This window comes from Poecilia mexicana, unplaced genomic scaffold (genome assembly GCF_051168715.1).
Source record: "Poecilia mexicana isolate PSO_F unplaced genomic scaffold, ASM5116871v1 scaffold_7, whole genome shotgun sequence".
NCBI classification, from domain to species: Eukaryota; Metazoa; Chordata; class Actinopteri; order Cyprinodontiformes; family Poeciliidae; genus Poecilia; species Poecilia mexicana.
Window position 1 is genome coordinate 265,930 of NW_028263376.1, and position 27,805 is coordinate 293,734.

Genomic DNA, 27,805 nt, shown 5'->3' on the forward strand with positions numbered 1-27,805 from the left:
GCTCCAGTAGGGCACCGCCGCATACAAAAAAGATGATCGTAAACACTGACTGCGACATGTAGTCGTGGATTTCCTCTAATCAGCCCCCGACATCGGGAAGCAAATACAAAGGCAGGCTCTCCGACGGACAGCTGGACAGGTCCCGTCTAACCGCCCTAACAAGGTGAGCAGACGATGAGAGCTGTTGTGGTGGATGTCAGCGCTTCTTCAGGAGGAACCGACAACAACTGGACTGGCACCGCTAATAAGGTGTCAGAACAACTCTGCCCTTCGCTGGGAGAACAACCGTTCGGCTCCCACTCAGGACCGCTGCAAAGTCCACATGTTCCAACCACAACAGGGAAGAGCTTCGCACAAGGCAGAGTGCAGCCTGGACATAACAACATCACATTCCCCCATCAAGAGATGCTGTGGGTTACTCAACCGAGATGGGAAGAGGGGGGAGCTGAAAATGTCCTGTACACAGAAGCAGTGGAACAAGACTTACAATATGATCATTTGACAGTCCTTTGTCAGACAGAACTTCAGTTTCAGTGATGCAGATGTTATGAACAGTATCCATCAGGCAGAAACACAAACCTCCCCCCCACCGCCCATTCCTTTTCCACTTAGCGATTTCGCCATGTAGAAGACTTACACACACCTGTGTTCTGTAAGGCAGATGACGCTGTTGAGTAAAATTAAACGCAGAGGTTTGCCATTTTCACAGTAGTGAAATGTAAACACCTGTGTTCTACATGTCTGTGGTTTGGAACATTCTGGGTTAGGAGAAGATGGCAGCCTTTTGGAAATCTCAAGAGCTAAACTGTAAAAATGAGACAAACATCTGGCTCTCAGTTTATGAAATGTACAGAAAGATGGACTCAATTATTCAGACACATTTTTTTCCATTTGATGAATGTTTAATAAATGACTGCTGAATCTGTTGGAGATTTTGTGTACTTTAGGTTAAACGTATGTCGTTTCAAAACCTGCCAAAAACAGGTTTTGAAGTCATGTACTGATATTTGATGAGGCGTCAAACTCATTTTCTTGTTAAGCCATATCAAGATCATTAATGTTCTCAAAGGGCTGGTTGTGTCAGAATGTACCAACAAAACCCCAAAATACACTTAAAATATTAATAAATTGCTGTCTGCATTCGATAAATACTTCTTAAAATTAAACATTTTTTAACGTCTTTGTAATTGATGTAATTTGGTAACACACTTAATAAAAACGTTTGTCATCACTGATAGAATAATATTGAAGTACACAACTGTTATGTTGAAGGGTCCATCTATGTGAGCCTCTAGAGGTTTTGAGTTTTATTACATTTGTCCAAGAATATGACTAAGAGAAAGTGTATTTTTTTTTTTTTGCATGCATCTTAAAGGAAGCTGATTTAATTTACACATATTGTTGTTGAGAAGCACAACGTTTGGGGTTATGCAAGAAGCGATTGGCGTCAGGAACGTCGTGAACAGGGGCAGTAAATAACCTGCACATAAAGTGTCAAGACTTTACATGAAGATCAGCACAACTGGCCAGAACGTTGTGAACATTGCGACAGGATGTTCCAAAGTGTAGACGACAAAGTAAACAAAACTTTATCTGCCTATTTTCACGTTGACTCGAAACATCTAAAGACAATAAGGCATCCATACGATGAACCCGGCTTAGTGACCGTCTTTGTTTTATTTGTCTCTGCTGCTGTGCTGAGGCTTATTTTGCAGCCTGCATTCTAATGAGACTGAAAGCGAGCAGGGGAGGGAGAGCGTGGGGGGCGGCGGCGGTAGCGGGTGAGGAGGAGGAATTGTGTAACTCTGAGTTATATAACACAATATGCATGGCCTTCTCTTTCTCTGTCTCCCAGCTCCTCAAACAGGGAAACACAGAGCGCAGCAAGCAGCGGGAGAGCGTGGAGGGCTTAAAAGGGTGCTTGTGTTAATGAGGGCGCTGTGTAGAGATGTGCGCCTTGCTAAATAAAATCATACCTCATTACAGCGGGGTTTCTAATAACACCGGCGATGAGAATAAGTTGTTTAAAAAAGTGGGGAGACGTGAAGGTCGAAGCGCCAGCTTGTCCTAGATGAAAACCCAACCGTCAAGTGGCATTCAAGTGGGCTCACTGGGTAATTGGAGCGAATGAAATGTTACTGCTTTCGCCCTGATGTTGCATTCGGCTGGTTTGAACTGTCAAACATTTGCCGGACATGTCCGTGGATGGGAACTGGGAATCGGCCTCAACCGCTACAGGAAACTGTGAGCGTGGTGCTGTCTGGGTTTATGATAGGGTTAATCTTTTGCTGTTTTTGAAACAAACTAATTGAGTCAACGGTTTACATTTATTATTTACAAAGTACAAAACTGCAACAGATAATTAGGGCTATGCTAAGAAAATAAAAATAAAATGACAAGAATAAAGTCATGATATTACGTGAATAAAGTTGTACAAGGATAAAGCAAAAATGTTGAAATAAAGGTTAAATAACAAGTAGGTAAAATTATGAATATTCTCATATTAGTACAACTTTCTTATTGTATTAATTCTACTTTATTCTCATAATATTATGCCTTGTACGAGTTTACTCTCGTAATATTCTAATTTTATTCTTGTAATTTTATTTCATTTTTTCATTTTGTATTATTAGTACGGCCGCAATTGTACAAAATCACACAAGTAATACAAAAAAAATGCATCAACAAATGTTTTATAAAACTAGACCGAGTGATAAAATATTACTCAAATACAAGCAGCATTTTCAGACCGATGCTCAAGAATAGTTGACTTTGACGCAGAACGTTTCCTCGGTTTTCTCCTCGGAGTTGTTGACGTAAACCAGGATCTCTGCAGAGCCCGAACTCTGGCTGGGAGCGAATCGCAATCCGATCGTGTAACTCTCTCCACCGCCAATCTGAACACAGTGAACAAAACAAATGCATCCCCTTTACTGTCCGGTTCTTTTTTTTGTTTTAAACAACATAAGCTCTGTATCAGTAAGTCTGTATGCAATCACATTCCATAAAATATGATTGCAGATAAGGCAAGTTGGTCAGATTAAAAGTACCTTTCGAAGATAACAACCTTTAAGCAGATATTAAATATATTTTTCCATTTACTCACATTTCTGTAATATAAAATGCATTTTTATTGGTTTAATATTCTAATTTTACATGTCATGTTTTTTGTAAGTGGAAAATCATAATTAAACACTAATGGCTTCCAAAAACCCATCTGGGTCTGATTCGTCTATGTAATGTTTCACTTAGTGATAAAGTTCCTGAAATAAGTGGGCTTGCCAGCAATATGCTGATTTATCGAATGGGTCAGTATATGTTGATGTCCTGAATCAATTTGAATCATCAGATCAGATTCAGTGTACTTCACCCTTTATCATCGCTTAACTGGAACTGAATTCAAATGTGTTACAACTCAAACAATAAACAAGTCATATCTGTTAAGCTCTTCAGCAAAAACCGAACCGTATGTGTCGAGTCAGACAGATCCTCAGAAACAAATGAAAAAGTGATGGCCTTGTTAGGTGAAGCGCTCTCAGAAGGCTGTAGCTGCTTTCGTAACAAAGCTAATCGCATGTTGGAATGGCGTACTAAAGTTATCCTCTGCAAACACCAGCTGAGACGCCCGTCACTGACAGGTAGAGAACCTGCAGCATTTATAAACGCCGGTGAGCAAAACGCAACAGTGATAAAACGTAGTGTTATGCCACTGCACTTTAAAGCTACTGAGGCTTTGTGCGTACATGTTATATTGATTTTATTAAAGTTTAACTGTCAGATTAGGACTCCGTATCGCAAAAAGCCAAGATGACTTGGATCAGGAGAAAAGAAATAAATAAATAAAAAAAAGGTGTCCACAAAAAGCACATGGGTTATCTGCATGGGACATTTATACAGAAATTACTTGGAGGTTGTGTTTGCACAGTGTGTATAGTTTTGACACAGCATGAAGAGAAAAGCCACAATAAATTGAGACTTGTGAACCCAAAAAAAAAAAAAAACTGTTCAACTGAGTTTCTTAAATCCTAACAATATAATATTAATGCTGGATGTACAGTGTGTAAACTTCAAACCAGAATTGTGTATGTACAGTTTGCTGATTTTTTATTTTTTTTTTGCCTTAGAAGAAAAGCTTGTAAATGAGCACACTGGTTTAGCTTGTGATTTCTCTTTATAATGAGGCATTCCAATTGGTTTCATACAGCTCTGTTTATATTATTACAGAGGTCTGTTCCAGTATATCTGTGTTCGATAAAGACAGAAGCTTTGAGCTCGATGCCATGAATCTGTGGCTGTGAATTTACCAACGCTGTGAAGCAAATAAGACCCAGAGAGCCCAATAAGGAAAAACTGGCCAGAATATACAGGCTGCATGTTATATACTGAGCTGAGACCATCCTCTTGAATGAAATAGTAACACACACAAAAAAAAAATCAGTTTATATAAAAGGTCGGGATAAGGTTTAAAATTTGTTAAATGGGACACGATGCTGCACAGACGCAGCTTTATGTACATTAAATTAACAGTTTCTATTACAAAAAACAGCTGAACTGCTTTTTCCAACAGCTTTCCAATTTAATTTCACGAACAACGTCTGAAAGGAGAGAAAGAAGTATCGCTCCTCTGTTGTTGTAACTCCCTGACACTGCCGTCCTCACCTCTTTTTGTATAAATTACCAGTTTTGTCCACACAGCCTGCAATTTTCATTGTTCTCACTAATTAAAGAGAGAAAGTGCTGATGTTTTTGTTGTCGGGGCTCATAGCCCACAAGGTCATAAATTAATCTTTTTGTTTATATTCTCACGGTATTTCTATCAGCCATTATCCGTTTTTCGTTTACATAACATCGGGGGGGGAAATAAAAATAATCAAAATGTGAAATTTACAGAGCAATTACTTTCCTTAAACCTTTATGTGATTTACCGTTTTTCTGAAGCTGTTATATAAAACAGAAAAGACAACCTTCTCGCTTGCTTGAGGCAACAGGGACAGCAGATCCTTCATGAGACACCTGGAGATTCACCAGGAAGGTGGGAAAAACAGAGGCTGCTTTTCACTCTGCCCACCTCATTTATAATGATGCACCGTCTTCGGGCCAAACACAGCAAGGCTCCTTCAATGTTTATGTGCAAACTGGCTCCTATTGCGTCTCACATATTGTGTTTGTCTCGCTTGTTTTGCTATTTTGTCAAACCTAAGCAAATGATAAGGAAATGACGGCAGCAACCTAAATGTGTTTTTTTTTTTTTTTTATTTCGATGAGGGAATAAATCAGCAGGAGAGGCTGCAGCCGACCACACGACAACAAAGCAACGTAAAGAACTGCTTTGTACTATTCCCCTCCATCTGATCTGAAAACAAACAAGCGCAACACTCGTCGCAGCTGAGGCCCAAAAAACAAATGTGTTGAAATCAATGCAATCTTATTCACTGCCAAAGACAAATGTACACATCGGCAAGACTCTCTGAGATTAATGGTATTCCTTTTAAAGATGTGTGACAAGTATAAGGGTGTCTACTACTAATATTCATACAATATTTTATACTTCACATTTGAAGTAGACCAGAGCATTTAAAAATATACTTTGATGTGAAATGTCACTCTACAAAATGAAAACGATATCACATCATTCAAGTCGTACAGATGTAAGATGATCTTCATATCAACATGGCTACACATATTTTAAAAGTTTGAATCAATTGAAACAGGAAGAAGACCGAAGAGTGAGGGGAAAAGATGATACAACAGTTTCACAACAAGGATAAACAACCATTAGATAAAGCATAAATGCCTATTGGTTGTTTTGGGAATGAACACAGAAAATTTGTTCCTGTCCTCCAGTACAAACGTAGACCTATGCTGGTGGCTAATTTCTACTTTAACTGGAACAAAAGATAAAAAATTCGCCATACTATTTATTAGCTATGGGGAATAATCTTGTGATACTATGAGCATTCTGCACTTTTGAAGCAACTGAGAACCTTATCAATGTTTCAAATAAAAGTATTGTTGCCTGTTGCTTTAAACCAAGAAAAAGTGTTATTATTCTGCCTATAAAACCAAAATAAGTACCCAACAAAATGAATAGAAGTGGTTTATCAAAGACAAAATGAACCTTCGTTCAAAGCCATCTCAATGATCAGATCTAAGTCCTGTTAAAAAAAAAATCTGTGGTAAGCTAAAGATAGAGATGTCGTCTTCTCGAGGACCCAGGACACTGGATTAACTTTTCTGTCCTTTTAAAAAGAATAAAACTGTTGAAATTCCAAAAAGTGCGGCACTGGAGAACTAGAGAAAACTATTAGGTTTTATAATGAATTTCCCCCTCCTACCTAAATCAATATACTCAAACCAAAGCTTGGATTCCTTATTTTACCAGCAGCGATATTACCACTTCTGCAAGAAAAGATTCATTTATTTTAAGGCTGATTACACATCTTTCCCAGGGTGTCAATAGGTGTGGGGGCTGCTGTTTTATTTATTAGCAGTGAATGTTAAAGAATTATTCGTTTATGAATAATCAATATGTTGGCTAGACCTTTCTCCAGGTTTTAACAAGATTAGTTTTGTGCAGATAGATAAAATACAATCAGCAGTGTTGAATGAGAGCCGGGTTGTGAGTAAAAAGGTGATTCCAGTTCGAGGCTCCAATAAACCGTCACTTTTAGCTCTTCTACGGCTCAGACTCGCCTCTGTTACAGTTTATATTAATCAAGAGTTTGTCACAAATTGTAATGACTCGACGTCTGGTGGGGAAAAAAGGATTGATGTTTCACTTTCTGCGCACGCATGTCACGGATCATCATCAACACAGAAATTATTCACACCGTGTTAACAAGATTAATCCTATAATCTAGAGAAACCATCTGTGGAGGACACCTGATGAGCTTTGGTCAAGGCGTTAATCAAAGTATTGATTTGAGTCTTAATGAAGCGGAGAGAACTGTAATGCCTCCTGCCTTATCTCACCTGGAACTTATCCTCTCTGAACTGGAGCAGGTCGGGATGGTCGGAGCGGAGCAGGAACGTCTGTGTGCTGGTGTAAGGGTTGGTGTAGGTAATTTTTCTGGAGCTGCCACGCCCATTACCAGCTGGGACGGACACTTCGAATGCCTGCACACACCCACACGCAAACGGTTTATGGCGCACTTGCTTGTCACCGACTTGTTTTGCAAAGTATGGTTAGCTATAGTGTCAAAAAATAAAAATAAAACACAAGGAACAGCAGTAACCCCTGGAAAAATGTGAACTGCACAAGAAATAGTTTGAGTTCCTAAATGTACATTTGAAATTACGAAGAAAGAGCAACGATCAAAAGTCACAACATGGTTCACGGGTTACAAATAAATCTGGAAATGACTTTTTGGCATTAATTTAATATCTGAGAAAATAGGAAAGAAAACTAACACAGCATATCTGAAGGTTGCACCAAATCAAACTTAAGATTTTAAAATAAAATGCTATCTTGAATTCTATTAAATTAAAACTGCAGCTATGAGGGATGGTTGGGGGAACTTGCTGCATTACAATCAACTGCAGGAAAAACTCTGAATCTGGCTTTCTGCTTCTCACAGCGCATATCGCTCTTCACAGCCACAGTTCCAGCGGAAAAGTTTTTCTACTCAGCCTCGCCTGTGTTGGCAGCAGAAGTTGGTCATTGACAAAAAAGAACATCATCCAGCCAGCTGCCGATAAATTTTCACATATTCATAATAGACATAAAAAAAGTAAAAAAAAAAAAAAATAAAAAAAAAATAGCTTGCAAGCTATATTAGCTATATTAGCAGATTGGTGGCTTCCACTGCCTTGAGTCTCAGAATGCAATGAAGATGTTTGCATTATGATTATGATTAACAAGTTAAAGACCAACTAAGATTTTTTTTAATGAATTTAAGACATTTTAAGACCTTTATTTTAGACACTAATTTAAGACATTTTAAGGATGCGCAGACAACCTGTGCTGTAGGTAGTCAGTAATCAGTGGTGTCAAAGTAAATGGATGACAATGTTGAAAACATATATGGAATATAAAATTAAGATAATTAAATGCAAACAAAACTTACACTGGAATAGAAGCAAAGAGGGGTGAGAGAGAAGCCCATCCCCCCGCTGCATAGCAGCCAGGCTTTTAAAAAATTTACACAGTTAGAAAATGCTATAACTGTGTAGATCCATTACACATAGAGTGAAGCACATTATTTCAAGCCTTTATTTCTTGTAATTTTGAATTTTTTTGTTTATCTTTAGCTGCCACATTTGACCAACAACAATTTCGGTCCTCAACATTTCTCAAAACTTTTATATAAAAGAAAAAAAGAAAATCTAGACACAGAATTTCTTTTCAGAGAAGTTCAGAGAACGATCCTCTCACCTTTGACAGGACAGGACGGTGGACACGGAGACACAGGAGCCAGGCGGCCACCAGCCTTTTCTGATCCATGTCCACAGCGTTCACATACAGGAAGCGGCTGCCAGCCTGCCATGGCTGAACCCTCAGCTGGAGCTCCTGCACAGCGGCGGGAGGCAAAACAAACACACCGGCCGGGTCCACCTGCAGAGGAGGTGAGGGCGGGAAAGGTTGATTGGACCTGGCAGCAAGGTGATGAGATGCTGGTGATTAGGTTATGAGAACGGCGACAACACAATGAAGGCAAGCAGAGCCATTGAACAAGTGGCAGAAAGAGCGTGACAGGACAAAGACGAAGGGGTGGAAAGGGACGGGGCTAATAAGACGGGGAGTTTAAAAGAGTCAGAGAGAAATAAAGAAGGTGTCCTGTTTACTGAGAGTGGGCCAGAGAAAAGTAAGATGTGGTGAAAAAGGTAAAGAGAAGGGAACAGACAATGAATCCAGAGACAGCAGAGGAGGAAAAAGTGACATACACAAGGATGCGAGATTGAGCTCTACTGTGCAGCTGTTTTTCAATCTGCTCAGAGAAAAGCAAAGCTATTCTCTGAAGCTGAGCTTTATCCTGTTTTGTAAGACTCCTTCAGTGCATTCCTCAGTCAGCCAAACCTGCTGAGAGCCAGATCAAAGCTGCCACTGATGCATACGGTGAACTCTTTGAAAAATACATCTGTCACTTTCTCAGACGGTACCCTATTTCTACAGGGTAAACATGTTTGGGTCGCACAGTGAAGCGCGCAGGAGAACCGTGACAGTCCGTCATCCCCTTCTTTGAATATGGGTGAGTATTATGAAATAACTCTGACTGAGAAGCACTGTCTGGCTGCTCCAGCTATCAGATATGAAGAAGAAAACATCTATTGAAAATAAAGGGCAATATGCTGTGCACAGAGCACATTTCCATGTGTTCAGATAACAAAGTCTTTTTTTTTTCTTTTAGATCTGACATCATTGCAAAATGCAGACAAACCTAAATTGAAATGACACGCTGTCAGTGCACACTTCAGTCTCGTTAATGACTTGAATCTGAACCGAGGGGCTATTGCAAAGGAGACCGCTGTTATTCCTACACTCCATGCTGCTTTATGCTGCTCGAACAACAATTAGCAGAAAATAATTTTTGGATGTGCACTAGGAACAAAAAAAAAAAAAAAAAAAAAAAAAAAAAAATCCCTTGCAGCTTCTCATTTGATATGTAAGGTTTCAGCTGGCTTTGCCCAATCAACACAGAGGCACAGACAGCAAACATAAAGAGGAATGATATCCAGAAATTAGAGGTCCTGTGACATTTTCAGATTTTGTTTTTTAGCAATGCATCTAAGTGTTAAGAACTCATAATAACTGAAATGTTGGTCCAGTGGTGCTTGTGTGCAAAATGTTCTTTGGATAACATGCAGTGACAGAATAGCTTATGAGAGCAGGTGGCAGGAGGGACACAACACTTTGTTCTCCAAGGTAAACTGTCGCAAATCACAGTTTATATAATTAAATGCAGTCCCATAATTTTGGGTCCACTAACCGAGTTTGCACTGGATCCAATTGAAAAAAAATGTAAAACAACTCTCCAGCAGAGGTCTTTTTCTGTGTATGTTTTAGTGACTGTGTTTTCCACTTTTCCTAATTACTGTTGAGTCAAGTACATTTAGTTTATTGCAACTTGAAATCAAGTTGAACTGAACTCAACTTTTGCTAAAAGTTGTTTTCTATCACCAAGGTCTCCCATCGACCAGTGGCTGTCGTGCTTTCTGTGGGAGTAGTAGTAAAAAGAGACTTACTTAATTATTTTTGACTTTAGATTCTGTTATAATGGTAGAAACAGTTAATATCTTGCTGGCAGTAGAATTCACAATTATCCAGATCCCAATGATTGCTACAAAATGGAGGTAGAAGGTCGTAGGCCAACAGTTTTCAACACAAAGAATGGAAGATGTACAGAAAAATATTGAAAAGTAAGTCAATGTGAAAATCAAGAAAAAAACAAACAAAACAAAACGCTGTAATGCTATTGTAATACTGTCTGAAACGATTTGCATTTTCTCCACCAGAGAAAATCACACGTTTCACAAAGGAAGACCATTGGTGGCACATAGCCTCCTACTTCTATTTTCCATGTAGATAATTACCAGCTTCTCTGTAAATGACTGCCCAATGCAAATGTAGTGACAGCTTAAAGATATGTAAAATAGTGTTTGTACAAACTACTGTGATGTTTTTAAGATTAGAGTTGTTTTAGGCCACAGCTTCCGTCTTTGCCCCTCTCAGACTTGCTAATACAGTATCTATAAAAAAGTTCTCATTCTCTTGGATGTTTTACCCTTGTGTTGCTTTTAGAAATCAGTCACAATCAACAAAATGTGGCTTTTTGGGAAAAAAATGACAGAAGAACCCTTTGCAACTGCTACATAGAAATGGTTTGAAAACAACAAGACGGAGGTTCTGGAGTGGCCCAGTCAAAGCCCCGACCTCAAAATAACAGATAATTTGTGGCAGTGCTTGATATGTTGCAGCCTGATAGCTTGAACAGTTTTGCAAAGAAAAATTGAGTAAACCAGGATCAGCATCAGTAAATCAGCATCCAGGTGAGTACTGACTTGAAGGGTGTGAATATCTGTTATTTTATGTTAAATGTCTTTTTAATTGTTACTTCTGTATAAATCAGTTTTTACTTTTATATTAAAAAAATCAAATTTTGTCACTCATGAACAGTTTGCAAATGCAACAAAAAGGGTAAAGTATCCAAGAATTACGTGTAGTTTTTATAGAAACTATAGCTTTAGCCTCCAACTATTCTCAGTTTACAAATAAAAATGCCATGAAAATTATCTGCTGCAGGTGCGACTGTAACTTTACAACTTTTTAACAGCAGTTCACTTCAGGAATGATCTACTATCCTGTTAAGATGGCGTATTGAATTGCTGCAACTGCAGACTCTAATCCTTCCTTGTCATCTTTTTCAACATGCATTGTGTGAAATAATTTTACACTGATAGTGTAGAAATTGATTCAGCTACTTATCTTGCCCAACAATTATTGAATAAAAATGCTGAACTGAGCGCATTAACTTCAGCAAGTGAGCATATTATTTTCTAACTATTTTAGGATTCAAGTTGTGTTGTGAGGTACAAAATACTGACAAATTAGTTCACTTCATTTCATTAGTCATTTAATCTAATGACTAAATGAAATGTCATTAGACAAAACATTTGCTTTATTTTCTTTAAAGAAATATCATTGAACAGAGCAAAATCATTCTCCAAAATGGAAAATTCTATTTCTAGTGGTTTTAAATGAATGCGCTTTGGATAGTTTGTCCAAAAAGTCACATCCTAAGCTAATTAGATGACTCCTAAATTAGACCCAAGGGAACAAAAAACCTATTTGACAAGTAATTGGCACATGGCAAAGCCAGAGCAACAAACCTTCTCCAGACAGGATGATGCAGCCAATAATGGCAGGAGCAACATGAGTACCCAATAATTGAGCTGTTGCCATCCATTGGAGCAGAGAGGGAGATATTATGTATCCACCAGATCGCCAATTGGCAACAAAACATGACGGAGACACACATCAAGGTTAGAAAGCTCACGGAAAATTTGGATACTGAATAGAGCCCTGATGATACACAAGACAAGAGATGGGGACAATCCGCTCAAATATCTGTATGAGATAAGATGCAGACATCGTCATTCTTGGACCAGATATCAGGCTGAAGTCGCTGATCCAGACATGGCTGGCTTTTACCCAATATGTTTTAAAATATCTCCTTCTTTGGAGTTATTTTAAAGTCAAAGGCAGATTTTTGTTATTTAGTCCTTGTAAAAAAATGTATAGTAGCAAATGTGTAAGTGTGACAGTAAGAATCTCAGTTAAACAGCAACAGCAAACCCCAAAACATTTTATTGTTTTGAATGTTTAACTTCTGTCTGCCACGTAAGGCTTGGACATGTCAGGGGAATGTTGACACAAGGTAGAAACATTTACAGTTCAAAACAATATGTAGATGCTGGAGATGCTAATGGTGCTAATGTCTAATCAGAGCTGTTAAAAACAGCCTAAAACATTTCACCATCAAATTTCAGGGCTTTCTTGGACTAAAATAAGAAACTACTGCTTTATTGAAATCATCATGCGTGACTTTTCTCAATCTTTCATGTACAAACACGAATACGCCTTTGCTCATGAATAATTAATGTTTGTTCATGGTAGAAAGGCTTGCTGTGGAGGGAGTTTATTGCTAGCTTTTACAGCTCTTCAGACCACTTTACAAACATTTACACACCAATAAAGTTAAAGATTTCAGAGTGCCAGTCTTTTTCACGCTGCAGTCATGCTCTGACTGCAGTCATTTGCGGTTTTACCAGCCTCCCCAGTTTCAGCCGTCTTTATACAGATTTAGCAGCTCTTTCATATGATGTTAGTATAAGCACAAAATGACCACTTTGGGGCCTATTATGTAAATATTAAAATGGGAAATAATAATACAACTGAATGCTGACAGTGATCATGTATTGTTTTTGTAATTAGTTGCAACACTAAGATAAGAACTACACTAAATATTGAATTAAAAACTCCTTTAGTCTGTTTAATATGCATTGAATGCGTCAAATCATAACAAAACACAAAACTGAGTATCAGAATCTCTATTTACGACTTTCCTAAACCTAATTTATTAATTTACTGTCACTTTAATTTAGTTTGGGTTAATAGAAGCCAAGTCACCCACAACATGCATTGTTATATCAGCTAAAATCAAGACACAAAATAAATTCACTTTACTCCTTTACAAATTAAAACAGTCTACCTCAATTTCTTTGGGGTGTGACAGGAAACATTTGATCTTGCGAACGGCCTGTTTGCCCCTCAGAACCAGTGACTGACAGGTTCTCTGGCCAGTCACGCAGCTGACGTCCACCCGCTCCAGAAAATGCACGTACACCTGCCAGATCTGAGAGGGCGCCGCCTTCCACTTGTCACTGTCAACAAAGACAAAAACAAGAAACACACACGGCCGAGAAAAATTAAGGCCCCCACGGAGATGCGGCAGGTGCAGCTTGAGGTTGGAAATCATAAGAGCTGATCAACAGCTCTGCGAGCATTTTAATAAGCACAAACATCATCGCCAATCAGAGCTGAGATAAAGGGAACAACGTCTCAGGAGCCGTAGCTGGATGTGAGAGTGGGAGGCAATGTAGTCACCTACTCGGTTCTGCTCAGCACTCGAGGAGCCTTTGGGGATATTTGCAATAGAAATAAGGCAGAGTGAGTTTTCAAGGGCTGGTGGAACATCAGTAACATTTGGAGCTGCTGATGAAATGAAGTGATATCTTCAGATGGCGAACAGATGCACACACAGAAGAGCATTTGGGGTTTTCCAGTCACACTTTCTTTTAATTGTTCCAAAGTCACACCACAGTGTTAACTACTGAAAGCAGTGGATAATAACTTTAATATTTGACGTCTTAGACGTGACATATATCGCGAATACTGTCGTTCTCCATTCAGCTATATGTACAGCTTTGATGGAAAATGAAAAGCACTTAGTTTAAGTAGTGGTTTAAAGTGTTTCAAGGGATTTATACTTATTGGCACTCTTTTCCCTCTTTTTCTCACAAAGTCACAGAGGCAGATGAGAAAGCTGGCATGAGAAGTGTGCACCTGCCATTAGGACCAACTCGGGGTTCAGTGTCTTACCCAAGGACACTTCTGCGCATGGAAAGGAAATGCTGGGGACTTTGCCACTAGCTTGCTTTACCAGCTGAGCCACTCTTATAGAGTGAAATAAAAACTGTCTGCAAGTTTGTGAACAACTGCTGGTAGCTCCTGTACAAAATGATGCCTCTACATTTAAAATGGCATCTACAGTCTGTATCATTGGTTACATCATTTTGGAAAAAATAGGATCTAATCTCTGAATGCCTTGCAATTGCATCCAGATGCCTTCAATTTGTAACAATGTATATTTCTTTAAATGTTTCTGTTGCATACAACATAAAATAGCACATAATTCTGAAGTGGTGAAAATGGAACACATAATATATTTCTTTAAATTAAGCTTTGAAAAAAAGGCCATGCAAGGACTAATTAGTTACTCCAAAATCGATTGCTTTCAGAAGACACTGAATGTGTGAACAGCAGAGAACGTCAGCTGTTCTCTGAAATCCTCAGAAGTTTATAAGGAAACATTAATAAATAAACAGCAAAGTGAGCAAAAAGGAACAGGTCAAGGAGAAATATATATTTAAAACCATTTCTTCCTTCTCAAACATCACAAGAAAAAAAATCTAATAATATACATCAAGGTGGCTTTCATGTGAGAAAATGCAAAAAAAAAAAAGATGTTCAATACTTTTGCAAGACATTATATGTCTTATTGAGGTTCAGTGTAGAACATATTATGGATTCTGTAATATCCATAATTCAGGTCCACTCTCTCAAAAAGAGGTGCCACTCGCTTAGAGAAAAAACTTGTTCAAGCCTATATCAACATTTCAATTAGTTAAAAATGGACAAGCCTTCAGGCTAAACTGTGTGTGTATTCACCGTATACAACCTCCCTGGGCAAACAATACATACGTGAAAACCATGACAAAGAACATCTTTATGTGTGGACTGGGACTCCCTGGTACTTTTAAGTACACATCCTGAGGCTCTCCAGGAACCTAAACAAGAACAGCAATTAAGAAAAATATGTTAAACAGGAGGTGTAAAATGACTAAGAAAGCAATGAAATGTATGTCTCCAGTATGGCGGTAGATAAAAACTCATGCCTGGGGAATTCCAAGAAAAGGCTTTCTACCTCTTTAATCACTAGTGTAGCAATCTGCAAAGGCTACTGTGGGTTACTTGTGGTCAGAACAGAAACATGCAGGAAAGTAATGATGTCTCACCAGCATCCTCGTCTGGCAGACGATATTAGGGTCACTGCAGTGCACAGAAATATCAGAGCAGGAATTTGGGTCTTCGGCTGGTTGACACACAAACAAGGAAAACAAAGAAAATGTTAATGCTTACAAGAAAAGGCCACAGTTAGATGGCGCATCTAATCATCATTTATAAGAACACGTCCCAAAAATTAGATTATCATCATGGACTTTTCAATCTTCTCATTTCCATCTCCTGCCTTGGTTCCCCAGGTACCGCTAAAATGCAAATTAAATTCCTCTGTGACTGAAATTAAAAAAACACATTTATCTCCTGTAGATATATATATATATATATATATATATATATATATATATATATATATATATATATATATATATATATAGTCAGTGCAGCACAAAGGAGCGTTGTGGCTTAGGGAAAGATCGATGACAGGAGGTTGTCTGAAAGAAGCCTAGCAACCTGTTGAGCCTTGCCACGCCGGCAGGCGGATGGCCTTTTTAAGGAAACAAAGTTCAGGGTGGTAAAGTCGGAAAGTCTGGTCCACAACGTGGGGCGTTGGCTCCACGTTGACCTGGCAGATGGCCATCGGCTTTCCATCGTCTGCTCTGAATGTAACCTGTGGAGAGAAGAGGTGGAATATCAGTGGGATGCACTGCAGGCTTGAAGTCAAATTGAATTTTCCTACATAAAACGACTAATGAAGGGCTGTTCTCTGTGGAAAAGAGGACGAGAGGTAATTCTAAATAAATCTTTCACGCAGATTGTGTGTAGACGTCTATCGCCAGTACTATCAATAAGCATGTGTAATAAACACAGCATAATGTTGAGGAAAATTTACAGCATTTCAATCACCTTGAATGTGTGCAAACCTGGCGAATCGCGTACAAAGAGTAGCATGGATTTTCTACTAAATTCTTAAGTACGCCAAAGTCAATAACAAAAACTCTATAACTTATATTTTACTGTATGGTTGTGACTGCAAACCACAGCATTCACAGCACCACAAAACATAGTTCTTGACAAATGTTCCCATTTGAATCAGGCTTATTTTGGAAAGCACTTACTTTAAAAAGTGTGATCTATATCACTAATCTGCACACATCAACTGAATTTATTCACATTTTCGAATATATTAATAATTACTGATTTTCTCATAGAACAATGGAGAAAAAAGCAAAAATTAAATCTCCAATCATACTGTCAGGTTTTTTTAATTTACCATTAATAAACTTATTGTGACTACAATAAATTAAACCTTTCATAAGACATTGTTTCACAGTAAACAACAAACAATACAATAAATGCCCACCTCTACTGCACATGGACAAAATATATGCATACAATTGTTCGTATACATGGATTCAAGCACAATGCCTGTGAATATTTTAATCATTGTGGAATCAGCAGGTGGATGAGGGAATATCAGACTCCTCCCTCAATACAGCTCCATTTATATATACCTAAATAGATGTAAAATAATCTTTGCACAATCAGTTCTCTCGGCTGCATGGCCAAATATCATGTGTTCTTGTGAAAACAGGGAAAACCGAGCAGGTCGTGAGTTGGACAGCATCAACCTTTCATTTTTTTTATGTGTCTTATCACACATCCGTTAAGGTTGTGCAGCACTTAAAAGGATGTTGCACACTATTCCAGAAAAACAATGCAGAAGTGGGGGATGTCTATGTTCATTCATAAAATCATTGTAAACTCGGATTTCATCAGGAAGCAGGTGGAACACCCTGAGAAGCTTATCCAGTTAAAACAGGAAATCCACTTGAAAGATTGAAAGTTCACTCACTTGAACGATATTATACAGTAAAAACAAGATAATGTCTTTCTTCACTTCTCGCCTGCTGAGTCGTCATCGGTTCCAAAACAAACTGCGGTTCACCAACCTGAAGGAATCCCCGCCTCCTTACACGTGTACATTTATTTATTGGTAGATCAATACGAGTAAAAATTCACATAGAAAAACATTTTCATCCTGCAATGACGCTTTTAGTAATGTGAGCATGGTTGATGGCTCCACATACATACATGTGTACAGTGACTCTGCCATGCAACGCTGCAGGAAGAGGATGTGAGCAATGGACAAGAATTAGAGACAAATAGCTTCAGGTCCACCAGCTTGTTTAATTATGAGATCCTTAACCAAACTGGGCCTCAGATGTTCAGAAAAATTAATTCTCTAATTCCTTATTTTTATGAACTGGCATAAAAACTATACATATCACAACCATTTCCTAAGGAAGTCAACAAGCTGGGAATCTTTGCCACATGTGCTACAATAACACATTAAGAACAGTGTCAACTAGAATACCAATTAGTTGTGTCTAATTATTTAAATCTCCTATGATCATTGGAGAATGCTTTGAAGACTGTTGCATAAAGTAGCCAACAGCATGTGCATTAATCAGGATGTGTTTATGCTATAGTTTAATCACTTATATCATTATAAACGGTCTGTTTTATATCACAGACTGTTTGTAACAGGGTTCTCAGACTTTCTATCCAAAGGACCAAACTGGATTCCTGAAGTGAGAGCCAAAACAACTCGGATCAGCAAATCCTCTCTTTTAAACGTGTTTTCAACTTGTGAGATAGACAAACGGCACTTTGAGTTTGGAATTGTCAACTTAAAGAAAGTTTAACTTAACTTGGTCAACTTAATTATATTTCATGCCTGAATAAATAAAGTGTTTATTTCAAACAAAGTAGTCAACAAACGTACGCCCAAAACACTTAATTGTTTCATTATAGAAAGAAAAAAAAAAAAAAAACAAATCTATAAGGTTGCATTATTTCTTATGAGTACTACGAATACAACATTGTTTGAAGTTAAATTTGGGTAGAGACAAGAAGAAGAAAAACTGGGATGCGCTGCGTTTTCCCCCAGCACTCTAAACAGGCAAATAAAATTCATACCAAAGCAACCCTGAACAGTGTCAGGAACGTGTCTGATTCTTATGACTCAGCCACGGAGCTCAGTACAACACCTCTCCAGAGTCTGTAAAAGCTTTCCGAGTTTTGTTTTTGCAGTCAATTTATGGTTTAAGTTAGACTTGGAGGTTTTCTTGCACATTTTTCTCGGTGTCTGAAGCCTCGACTTGACCTCTCCCTTCACTCAAGTTCCTAATTAAATTACAAACTGCGGAGACAACAATCTGAAAAGGGGGATCCTTTGATAACCTTCTCTCCCTTTCAGAACATCAATTAGGTGAATTTCCCGAAGGCTAAGGAGCTTCTTAGAGGAGCTGATGGATCCCAAATTGGGACTCCACTGAAGAGGCTTTTAGGCAGCTTAGTGAAAGTTGCATCACTGGTGAGAAAGACAGCTGTAAAAAGCTAATTACAATGCGAGATCTTGGCACAGGTCAACAAGAGCTTTGCTAAACTTTACCTTAGCTCCTCTTCTTATGTTTATGCTTTTTTCTGTACAGTACTCAGAAAGATGTAAAAAAAAAAAAAACTTTTAAATTATTCAGTATTCTAATTCAATGTTCACAATATTGAGATGTTGAAAAGTGATTTAAAAAAAAAAAAAAAAAAACTTAAAGCAGCGCTTTCAATCTGTACTTTGCTACAATACAGAGGTATCCCCAGCAGTCTGAAAGGCAAACATTTCCAGTCCTGGAAGCTAACCTCAAACAATTTGCTTGCTGAACGCAGAGCAGCTGTCCAAACCGTGGGAGTATCGGCTTCGCGGCGACATGCTGACCTGCAGTTGTGGCCTATATCTGCCGATGTATGCTGACTGACAGCGGGGCCAGAGCTGGCATACTGACAGCTCTGCTGTTGGGACTTGTCAGTTTTAGCGGGATACAGATTTGATCCAGACCTGACCTCTTTGACCTGTTGACATGATTTTTATTTTTTTTTTCTTCTTTGTTTGTTTGCCTGCTCCGACTTGCAGTGCTGACCGACTCAGAAAATACACAAACTGGAGGAAAGGGCTGGGGGCGGGAGTGGTGCACAAAATACTTGGCAGACTGGCACATATTTATCAACCCTGTGTAATGCGATCAAATCAAAATACTGCAAATGAACACCAGGAGGATCATGGTGTAACGCAGGTTGATGAGGACATTTGAAGACGCTGTTTGTAAAGGATTAAAGCTCCATTCTGCAGATACATGGCTCAGTTCTCTGTTTGTATCGGATCATCAGAAACATTGCAACATCTTGTTAGCAGCTGTGACTCTTTTAATATGAGACCAAAGATAAACATGCAAAGACTCCATGTGGATGAAAACAAACACCCTTAACACTCTTTTCCACCATGAAACATGGCAGTGGTAGTGTCATGCTTCTCTTCAGCAGGGACTCGAACGCAGGTGTTAACACCAGATGGAGTGATATGGAGCCTGATCCTGGATCAGGACAAAGACACAGAGCGGAGGCGAAGCTATGGAATAGTTTACAGGATTTCTGCAGGTTTCACCAAATCAAATTTGACGCCTTTTAAGACCCTTTTAATTTCATTCTCACATTTTGTGTATATTATTCACGATAACACAAAAACATTTTCAACAAAACTAATTCCCGTTGCTCACATTTGTGGACATCAACAACAAAACTAATGGCACGAAGTCCTTCTGTCCACATATGTGTACGTCATGTTTAGCAGCATGGTAAATCTCTACAGATACTAAATGTTGTAAAATTGTACAACAACAACAAACACTGAACACTTTTATAAATATCTGAACAAAAATCAGCCATACATTTTGATAAAAGTTTTTACCAGAGAAAAGTTTGGATCAAAAGCTGCCATGTGAATTTTGAGGTGTGTTATCAGCCATCTTGACTCTAACCTGTAATGTGTTCTACTCTACCACTACCACTATGTGGCAGTATAACAACCTCACATGTAGACATCAGGCCCCATATAGGGCAAAACTTTGCATTGTGGACTAGACAACCCAAAATGTGTTGTCCACATATGTGGATGTCAGGTCCTAGGATCTTGAGACTAATAGATACATCAATTAGAGGCTAATAAAGAGAAGTTAATTTAACCACAGATTTTTACTCTTTTGTCTGGCTAGTTAATAGTTTTCACTATTAACTAGTGAAAACTAGTTAATAGTTTTCACTTTCTTTTTTAATGACATGAGTGTAAAAAGTGAGAAGGTAAGAAATGCTGTCCTGGCATGCCTCAGGGAGTTGTCTGTGGGTTTGTGTGCATACAAGACTGTGAACTTTATGATGGAGCTTAAAGTTAACTGATAAAAGCTTCAGATCCAAAAATCTATTCAGTAGTTTGAGATTAGGCATCTTTATCCTCTTTTGCCATGTCTAACCCATTAAGACATTATGTAACAGATGGGCATGTGACTTCATTTTGAAGCCTAAGATGTATCTTTACATTAAAGGTTTCAGATAAAAGGTTTTTCAAAGGAGAAAACACAAGCACATCCAAGATAACTAGAAATCTGCAGCTGGAGATAAAACTAGTTCAAGATCCATAGAATATTGTACAAGGCGTAATGGGACACTGTGTACCTTGATAATTTTGGCATTAATAATGTTGGACAGCGTCTTCTTGGCCATCTGGGAACCTTTGCCTGTAGGCAGGAAGCTTGGTCCCTGTAAGGATTCGATAAAAACACACAATGTTATCAAAACTGAGCCTCTACATATAAACACCAATTTATTCTCAGGAAATACATTTACAAACCCCGCCAAGAAAACTGTAAATGGTAACAACAGACAACAAACGAAGGGCTTCAAGCCACCAGCAATCCTCTGAGGATTAAACAACATCTGACGTAAGTGACACTTGTTTTGAACCAAACTTGTGACAAGAAATAAAATGAGAAAGCCGGAGCATCCTTTAACTAGATCAGCTGTGATTACTAAACACTGAGGTGCGGAGACATTTTCCTCAAGTCTTAGCCTTGCTCCACATTTTTTTGCAAGGCTTCTTCGCAGCTGAGACACATATTTGATGAGCTCACGACCAATATATTTCAAAAGATGTTAATGTACTTGAATCAGCATTAACAAAACAAACAAAAAACACTAGTGTTCAGAAGTCCCTTTGAGTTTTCTCACATGGTAGCATGAAGTCTGCTTCCTACGGTTAAAAAAAAAAAATAGAAATAAAATCTTTTTAAACGTTATATTGTAAAACAATAAACACGGGGAGAGGAAAAAAAAAGAGAAATCTCAACAACAGTTCATTCAAAGTCACCCTCTGATCTGAACTTCACCTGGACAGATATGGTGTGGTTGCACAGGAAGCTCTGGTACTTCAGGGGAATGTGGACACTTTCTTTAGGCCGGAGATAAACCCTGGGACCAGGAGCTGCTTCTTCCACGTGAAACATGTTCTCCTCCAGCGGGGTAGAGGTTTTCGTTATTGCTTTGAAGTAACGCCACTCCTCGGTGTCAGTGATGACGCTGGATGAAAAGATTAAAGGACAGAAATGTGATCAAAGCAAGTTTTATATTTTTTTTTAGATCACAATGCGACTTGTTATGCGATCAAAATGGAAACCGTGTGGTAGAGCTGAAGAGACAAAAAAAAATCTGATTTCTGTTTCTGTTTCTGTAGAACGACCAAATGCTGGTACGGAAGAAAGCAACTTTGGAACATGTCTGCGATTCGAGAGAAACTCCAAAAAGTACCAAAATGGGTACATCACACATTTAAAAGAACATATCTGAAGACTTGTCATAAATTCAATATAAATTTGTAAGAAAATCCATGATCATGTATTAAAGAACCATCTTGCTTTCATGCAAGCCCAACAGCGCTTTAGGATCATGACTCACTTTGTTTTTCACTTTTTCTTTTTAAGAAGCAAGTTGCTGTGGAAGATAAGATTAAAATAAATCACTTAGATGCACTACAAACTGCAAATCGAAGCCTCTGCAAATTTGACAAAACTTGCATCAGATCAAAGTTTCAAATCTGTTGTGAGATGACTGTCATATATTACTATGCATTTCAAAACAGTACTGTTTTTCAGATGTCTTGAAATGCATGTAGTCTTGTAAGATTGTTTTATTTTAAATTTAATATGCACAATGTTTGGTTCAAACTGGTTTTGTTCAGAAATGATCGTAAAATGTTTTCTTCATGACAAACTGATCTGATGGAATGGACACAAATCAGAAACCAAATTAAACATTTTAAAAAATAATAGTTAGATGTGATTCACATGAAACTAAATAAGTACTTAAACATTCAGTGCTCAAATAAAAATTATAACAGGAACTGGAAGAGTCATTGAACATATTTTTTTATGTTTCCACAAAAAGGTTAAAGCTGATTGTAAAGATACATACAATCAAAACATAATTCAAAAAGAAAACCAGAACACCAATAAATGCCTTTATTCATGCATATAGTCTAGTCTGTAAAATGTCAACAAATTAGAACCTTCTTAAAATCAGTAATAAACACTATTAGTTTAATAGTAAATAAACCAGCAACAAAATCCAGCAACAAGTAAACCTAAGTACCTAAATGGAATGGAAAATAAAAATGATACGTGAAACCAAACTTTAAGTTTTAGATATTTTTGCAAAACCATGTGTAAGAAAACACACTTTGCATGACCCCTAAACAGCACTGTGAAACATGGGGATGTTGTTTGAAACATGATGGCCTCATCATGTCTCGCTTCTTCAACAGAAGCTGGCAGAGAAATACCCAAGTAGGCCTGCAGCTATTATTGCGGCAAAAATGTTTTTCTACAGTGTGTGGTTGCAGGAGGGCTGAATATAAATAAACTACAAATTTTTCAAAATTTGATTTGCAAAAAAACTATCTCTGAAAAAAACATCTAGTGCTCCTCCTACTTCACAATTACACACCACTGTGTGTCTCTTTGTCACATACAATCCAAACAAAATAAACTGAAGTTTGTGTTTGTAATGGGTCTTTGTGTAAGAAAGGCACATTTAATAAAATTAGTCATTATTTTTTAGTACATAATCTCCTGAAATGAAGGTAACCAGCCATTTCATACATAGTTATGAGTTGGGAGGCTTGTTGATAATGCACAACTCAGTATTTTTAAAAGCCATGAAGAAAACCTTAAACGTAGGCTGTCGTGTGCCTCGCTGGTAGAGCAAGTGCACCTCTAATGTCCTCTACGATTCGATTCTCGACCTCAGCATGCTGCATGTCGTCCCTTTCTCTCTCTGCCAATCTTGTCACGCTACTGATGAATAAAGACTTCTGGTGACACAAGATCTTAAAAAATAAAGGGAAATCTTAAGTCTGAAGTCTAACTGGCACACACTCTACTGAACAGCCAGGAGTAAACTTTCACTAAACTCCTGAACCAAGCAGCTACACTTCCACCACACTTATTTGCCTTAAATTATTGACAGCGTGTATAGAAAAGGTGTAAAGAGGGCAGAAATTGCCCCAGTTGGGTCCCCTAATAAATGGATTTCCAGGGAATAACGACCAGAACGCGATAACCCATTCCAAGAGACGAAATGTCTTATCTCTCCTCCTCTTTTTCTCTTTGTATGCAAAAATTTTCACACACAAATGCATTCAGGGAATGGTTGCTTTAGACTTCAAAGCTTTGAAGCCATGGGAGTGGAGGGGGAAATTTCTTATCAATAGGAGACTGGGAGTTTTTAAATTTTTTAGAGCTCCATCGTTGCCAACTTTAGGCAAAAGATGCTACAGTCAATTCTGTGAAATGTATCTGGATATTCCCACAGTGCGGTCTGAATAAAACATTTTGCCCTTGGCATAGACAACAAAGAGGTTTTTATGGGTGTTTGTTTCACCTGCGAGTTTTTATTGCAAACTGTTGGCCGATTAATTATTAAATAAAAGTAAAAACAGCAAAGTAAGAGAAACCAAAAACTGAAGAATAAGACGACCGAAATGCAGAGCTGAATACAGCATAGGGAAAAAAGAAAGAAAAGAATTATGGGAGCAAAGCAGTACAGCCGGGAGGAAACACACAATCTGCTGGCCATCAGTCTTCCAGCACACAGGGCTCGGTCAAGCAAAGTGCAAAATTCCCAACAAAATAGATGGCAACAGGTAGCAAACGTGTCCATCAAGAGGAGCCTCTGGGCCTGAAAACAAGTGCTGACATCAAAGCTACAGCTAGCTTAGCCTTTCACTAAGTACTCTGTCTTCAAAGACTGATGCTGGAATTGAGAGGTAGGGTCAGCCTCGTTTCTGGTTTGTTTTTGTAGAACAAAGACCCGACCCAAAGCTCGCCCCAGGTTCTCAAGAAACCTACGTGTCAAACATCGGCTGAAATATTGATGAGGAAGCGACAGCAGAGCAACTTTGGTGTTTTGACCAAGCTGCTGCTCATGTAGTCCAACACAGATATTATAGACAGTTTTACTTCCCCGCTGAGATGGAGAAGAAAACAGATGAAATATGTTTTCATATTCATGAAAACATATTTCATGAATATGAAATATGTTTTCATATTTAACAATGGATCCTTGGATCCATTGTTATCCAAGGATAACAATGGATTTCACAATGATGTTCTTTTTGCCTCAAATTGTGTAAGATCGGTAAGAGTTGGCCATCATTGACTTGGTTTATTATTCAAACTTTATGGGCTTTGTTAGACCATTTTTCTTGTTTTTGGAGTAACCTCGTCCAACAGTATATGTATGTATTTTTGACAGGACACAATATTCATTTTAAATATATCAAGAGGTTGGAAATGCTGCTGCATGCATTTGGTGTGTTGATCTTGAATTTGGACTACACAATAAACCTGTAAATATCACACGTGTCACCCCATTTTCTCCTTGATAAGCAATTTTACACTGAGTGGGAAAAAAATGAATAATTTGATTATGATGTAAAAAGCTTTAGATACAGGCCAGGAATGGGCATGAAAATACATCTGTTTGCAAGGATTTGGCACATGTAACCTTCATCCATCTTTATGGACAATTTTGCTCCACTTAAAAAAAATAAATAAATAATAATAATAATTTTGTACGTGGGTGCAATAGGCGCAATTATTTATTCATTTTTTAACAAAATGTGACACATTTTGGAATTCAACTTTTAATTACTGGAAAAAATCAACAGAAATCTAAAATTAGGTATTACTTTCATAAGGTATTAAGGGAAAATTAAATCTGCTAAAAAAACAAAAACTGTCCTTTCACCATATCTTAAACAAGTCCAGTGCTGCTCAAAGCTTTTAACCCTCCAGCGGTCTTCAGAGATGAGATCATTTAGACCCCACAAGCCTTTAACACTGTGCGCAGTCCGACGGGGTCGCACCGACCCTTTGTGCAATTTTACAAGTTTTTTTTTTTTTTTTGTGTGTGTGGTTTTTGAAATTGATGGTCTGACCGGACAACCTGCTGCTTCACCCTGTCTGTGACATTTGCTCCTGAGCGTTAAATATTCAGAATTATTCTGAATCTTAACATTGTATATGCTGTTTAATTAATTTGTGTAGTACTTATAAAAAAAAGCTAAGTGAGTTGCTTTTCTATAATAAATGTTTGGGGACTGGAATTATTTAGTTTTTTTTTCTAAATTAGTCTTGGATGTTGCAAAGACTATCCAAAATATTTTCAAATTTGATGCAGATTTTAAAATGATCAGCAAAAAAAATTACAGCATTTTATGGGCAATGAGTTGCACATTTTTTTCCATCGTTTGGCTCATCCTGCAACTTGAAGTCGGATGCATTTATACATGTTTTTTTTTTCTCCCCATTTTCTGACTGATGACTTGAGTGATGTGAATTCATGCAGATGGACAAGAAACAAGGATTTAAAGTACTGTCATGATCTTGATTATGATGACCACAGTTTCAGGTTGTTGCAGTCAGGTAACACAATGAGAGGGTCACTTTTTACACAGTTTTATTAACATTATCATAACCTCTGTAACGGTGACTGGTCCATAACTATCTGTAATCTATGGTTACGTGTCCTAATCTGCTCGCAATCTCAAGGTACTTGAGATTTTTGTCAGTGATTGTGTCTGAATTATTCAACATATCTACATAAAGTTTTAACAAGTAGAAAATAAACTTTTTAGTTAGTTTAAAGTATGTGAATAACTTCTTCAACTTAGGGTTTATTGCACAACTCAAAGTCAAGTGAGTCACTGAAACTAAAATCTTTCCAACATTTTTTTATTTGAAAGGGTAAAAAAAAAAAATCAATAAATTCATAACTAAAACATTCCCGGTTTTATCAAGTCTCAAAAAACTGAATTAAATGAAATCATAATTTGAATTCCTGTCTTTAATCTCTTCCATGTAGGGAAGGATAATCCACGACACATTGAAGATCAACATGCAGGAGAGTTGCTTAAATATCATTAGGCCATAAAACATACAGTGCACTTAGGGAACTACGAGTTTCACTAATGAAACCCAGATGCTGCAAAAGACACATGTCCAATAATGCAAAAGTTTCGTTCTTCATTCACGCATTCCAGCACTTGGTAAAGGTGAAAGTGTTTGGCACAAATTGTCACACTGCCTTGTCAAGAAATAAATAAACAAAGAGGGTGCTAAGCCAGTAAGAGGACAGATAGTGGGATTGATGACTCTCAATTAGAGGAGGCCCAGTGGCCGGGCTAATGCCATAATGATTTATCCATGGTGTGCCGCTGCCTTTGTTGATCAACCTGATATATGTTAATCCAAAGCTCAGGCATGATTGGAATCCAAAACAAAAGACTCTGTGAAGGCGGGGATTAACAATGATGCTAAATGAAAAGAAACGGGCACGGCATGGAGACGGGGAAAGAAAAAAGTGTAAACATCAGGAATAATGGCTGCCGTGTTTGGATTAAAGGGGTTATTTGGCATCTTGCCAGGATTACAGATGCATCTGTGTCAAGGACATGTTTGTGTTTCTGAAGGCGAAAGAATCTTCATTGTGTGAGAGCCTATCAAGTGTCTGTGAATAATGAGCAAAAAAGTTGACGCATGATGCCATATAGAAATGTTCTTGTAAACTGAAATTATCTCCTTTGTCATTGTTGACGTAAACATGTGAACTGTACCTCCAAATAATCCGCCTCTATTTGGACTAATCAGGAATAGTACAAATAAATATGCATGCATATTTATTTGTGGTGTTCGTGTCCACACGTAGAAAGTATGAAGCTGGTTCCAGCTGATACTGTGAGGACCCACTGTCAAATCGTCAGCTGCAGCGGGACTCTCTCCGAGACGTTTTGAGCCCTGGTGTAACATTTTCAGAGAGTCTGCGTTTCGGCAGACTTTGCCTCAGGGAATTGCCCACAGTTCATAGCTTCATGACAAGTACGGCCCAGAGGCACAAAGTAAAAACAAACCAAAAAGAAAGTGTACTGGTGCAAAGATGGACGTTCTTTAGCATGTATACTTGAAGTTTAAGGGGGAAAAAAAAAACTCGAACATCCTACAGGTGTTCAATTTTAAATCCAAAATCATCATTGAGTCTGATAACAAAGAACAGGCCAGATAATGTATTAATTCAAATGGAGGAGGAGAGAAGAACAGATGGCATGACCGAAAAGTGGCACTGTTAATG

General features: G+C 38.1%; 1 protein-coding gene across 1 annotated transcript in view; it reads right to left on the reverse strand.

Annotated features, from left to right (window-relative positions):
• Window positions 1-880: 880 nt before the first annotated feature.
• The window catches only part of LOC106919985 (nephronophthisis 4), a gene marked incomplete at its 5' end in the record, with an annotated part of 168,688 nt that continues 141,763 nt past the window's right edge, over window positions 881-27,805 (reverse strand). Inside the window, 9 exon segments of the mRNA XM_014990696.2 lie at window positions 881-2,897; window positions 6,973-7,116; window positions 8,375-8,554; window positions 13,209-13,380; window positions 14,981-15,066; window positions 15,295-15,371; window positions 15,752-15,908; window positions 20,801-20,884; window positions 21,511-21,700. Coding sequence (XP_014846182.2) covers window positions 2,757-2,897; window positions 6,973-7,116; window positions 8,375-8,554; window positions 13,209-13,380; window positions 14,981-15,066; window positions 15,295-15,371; window positions 15,752-15,908; window positions 20,801-20,884; window positions 21,511-21,700 — 1,231 coding nt within the window.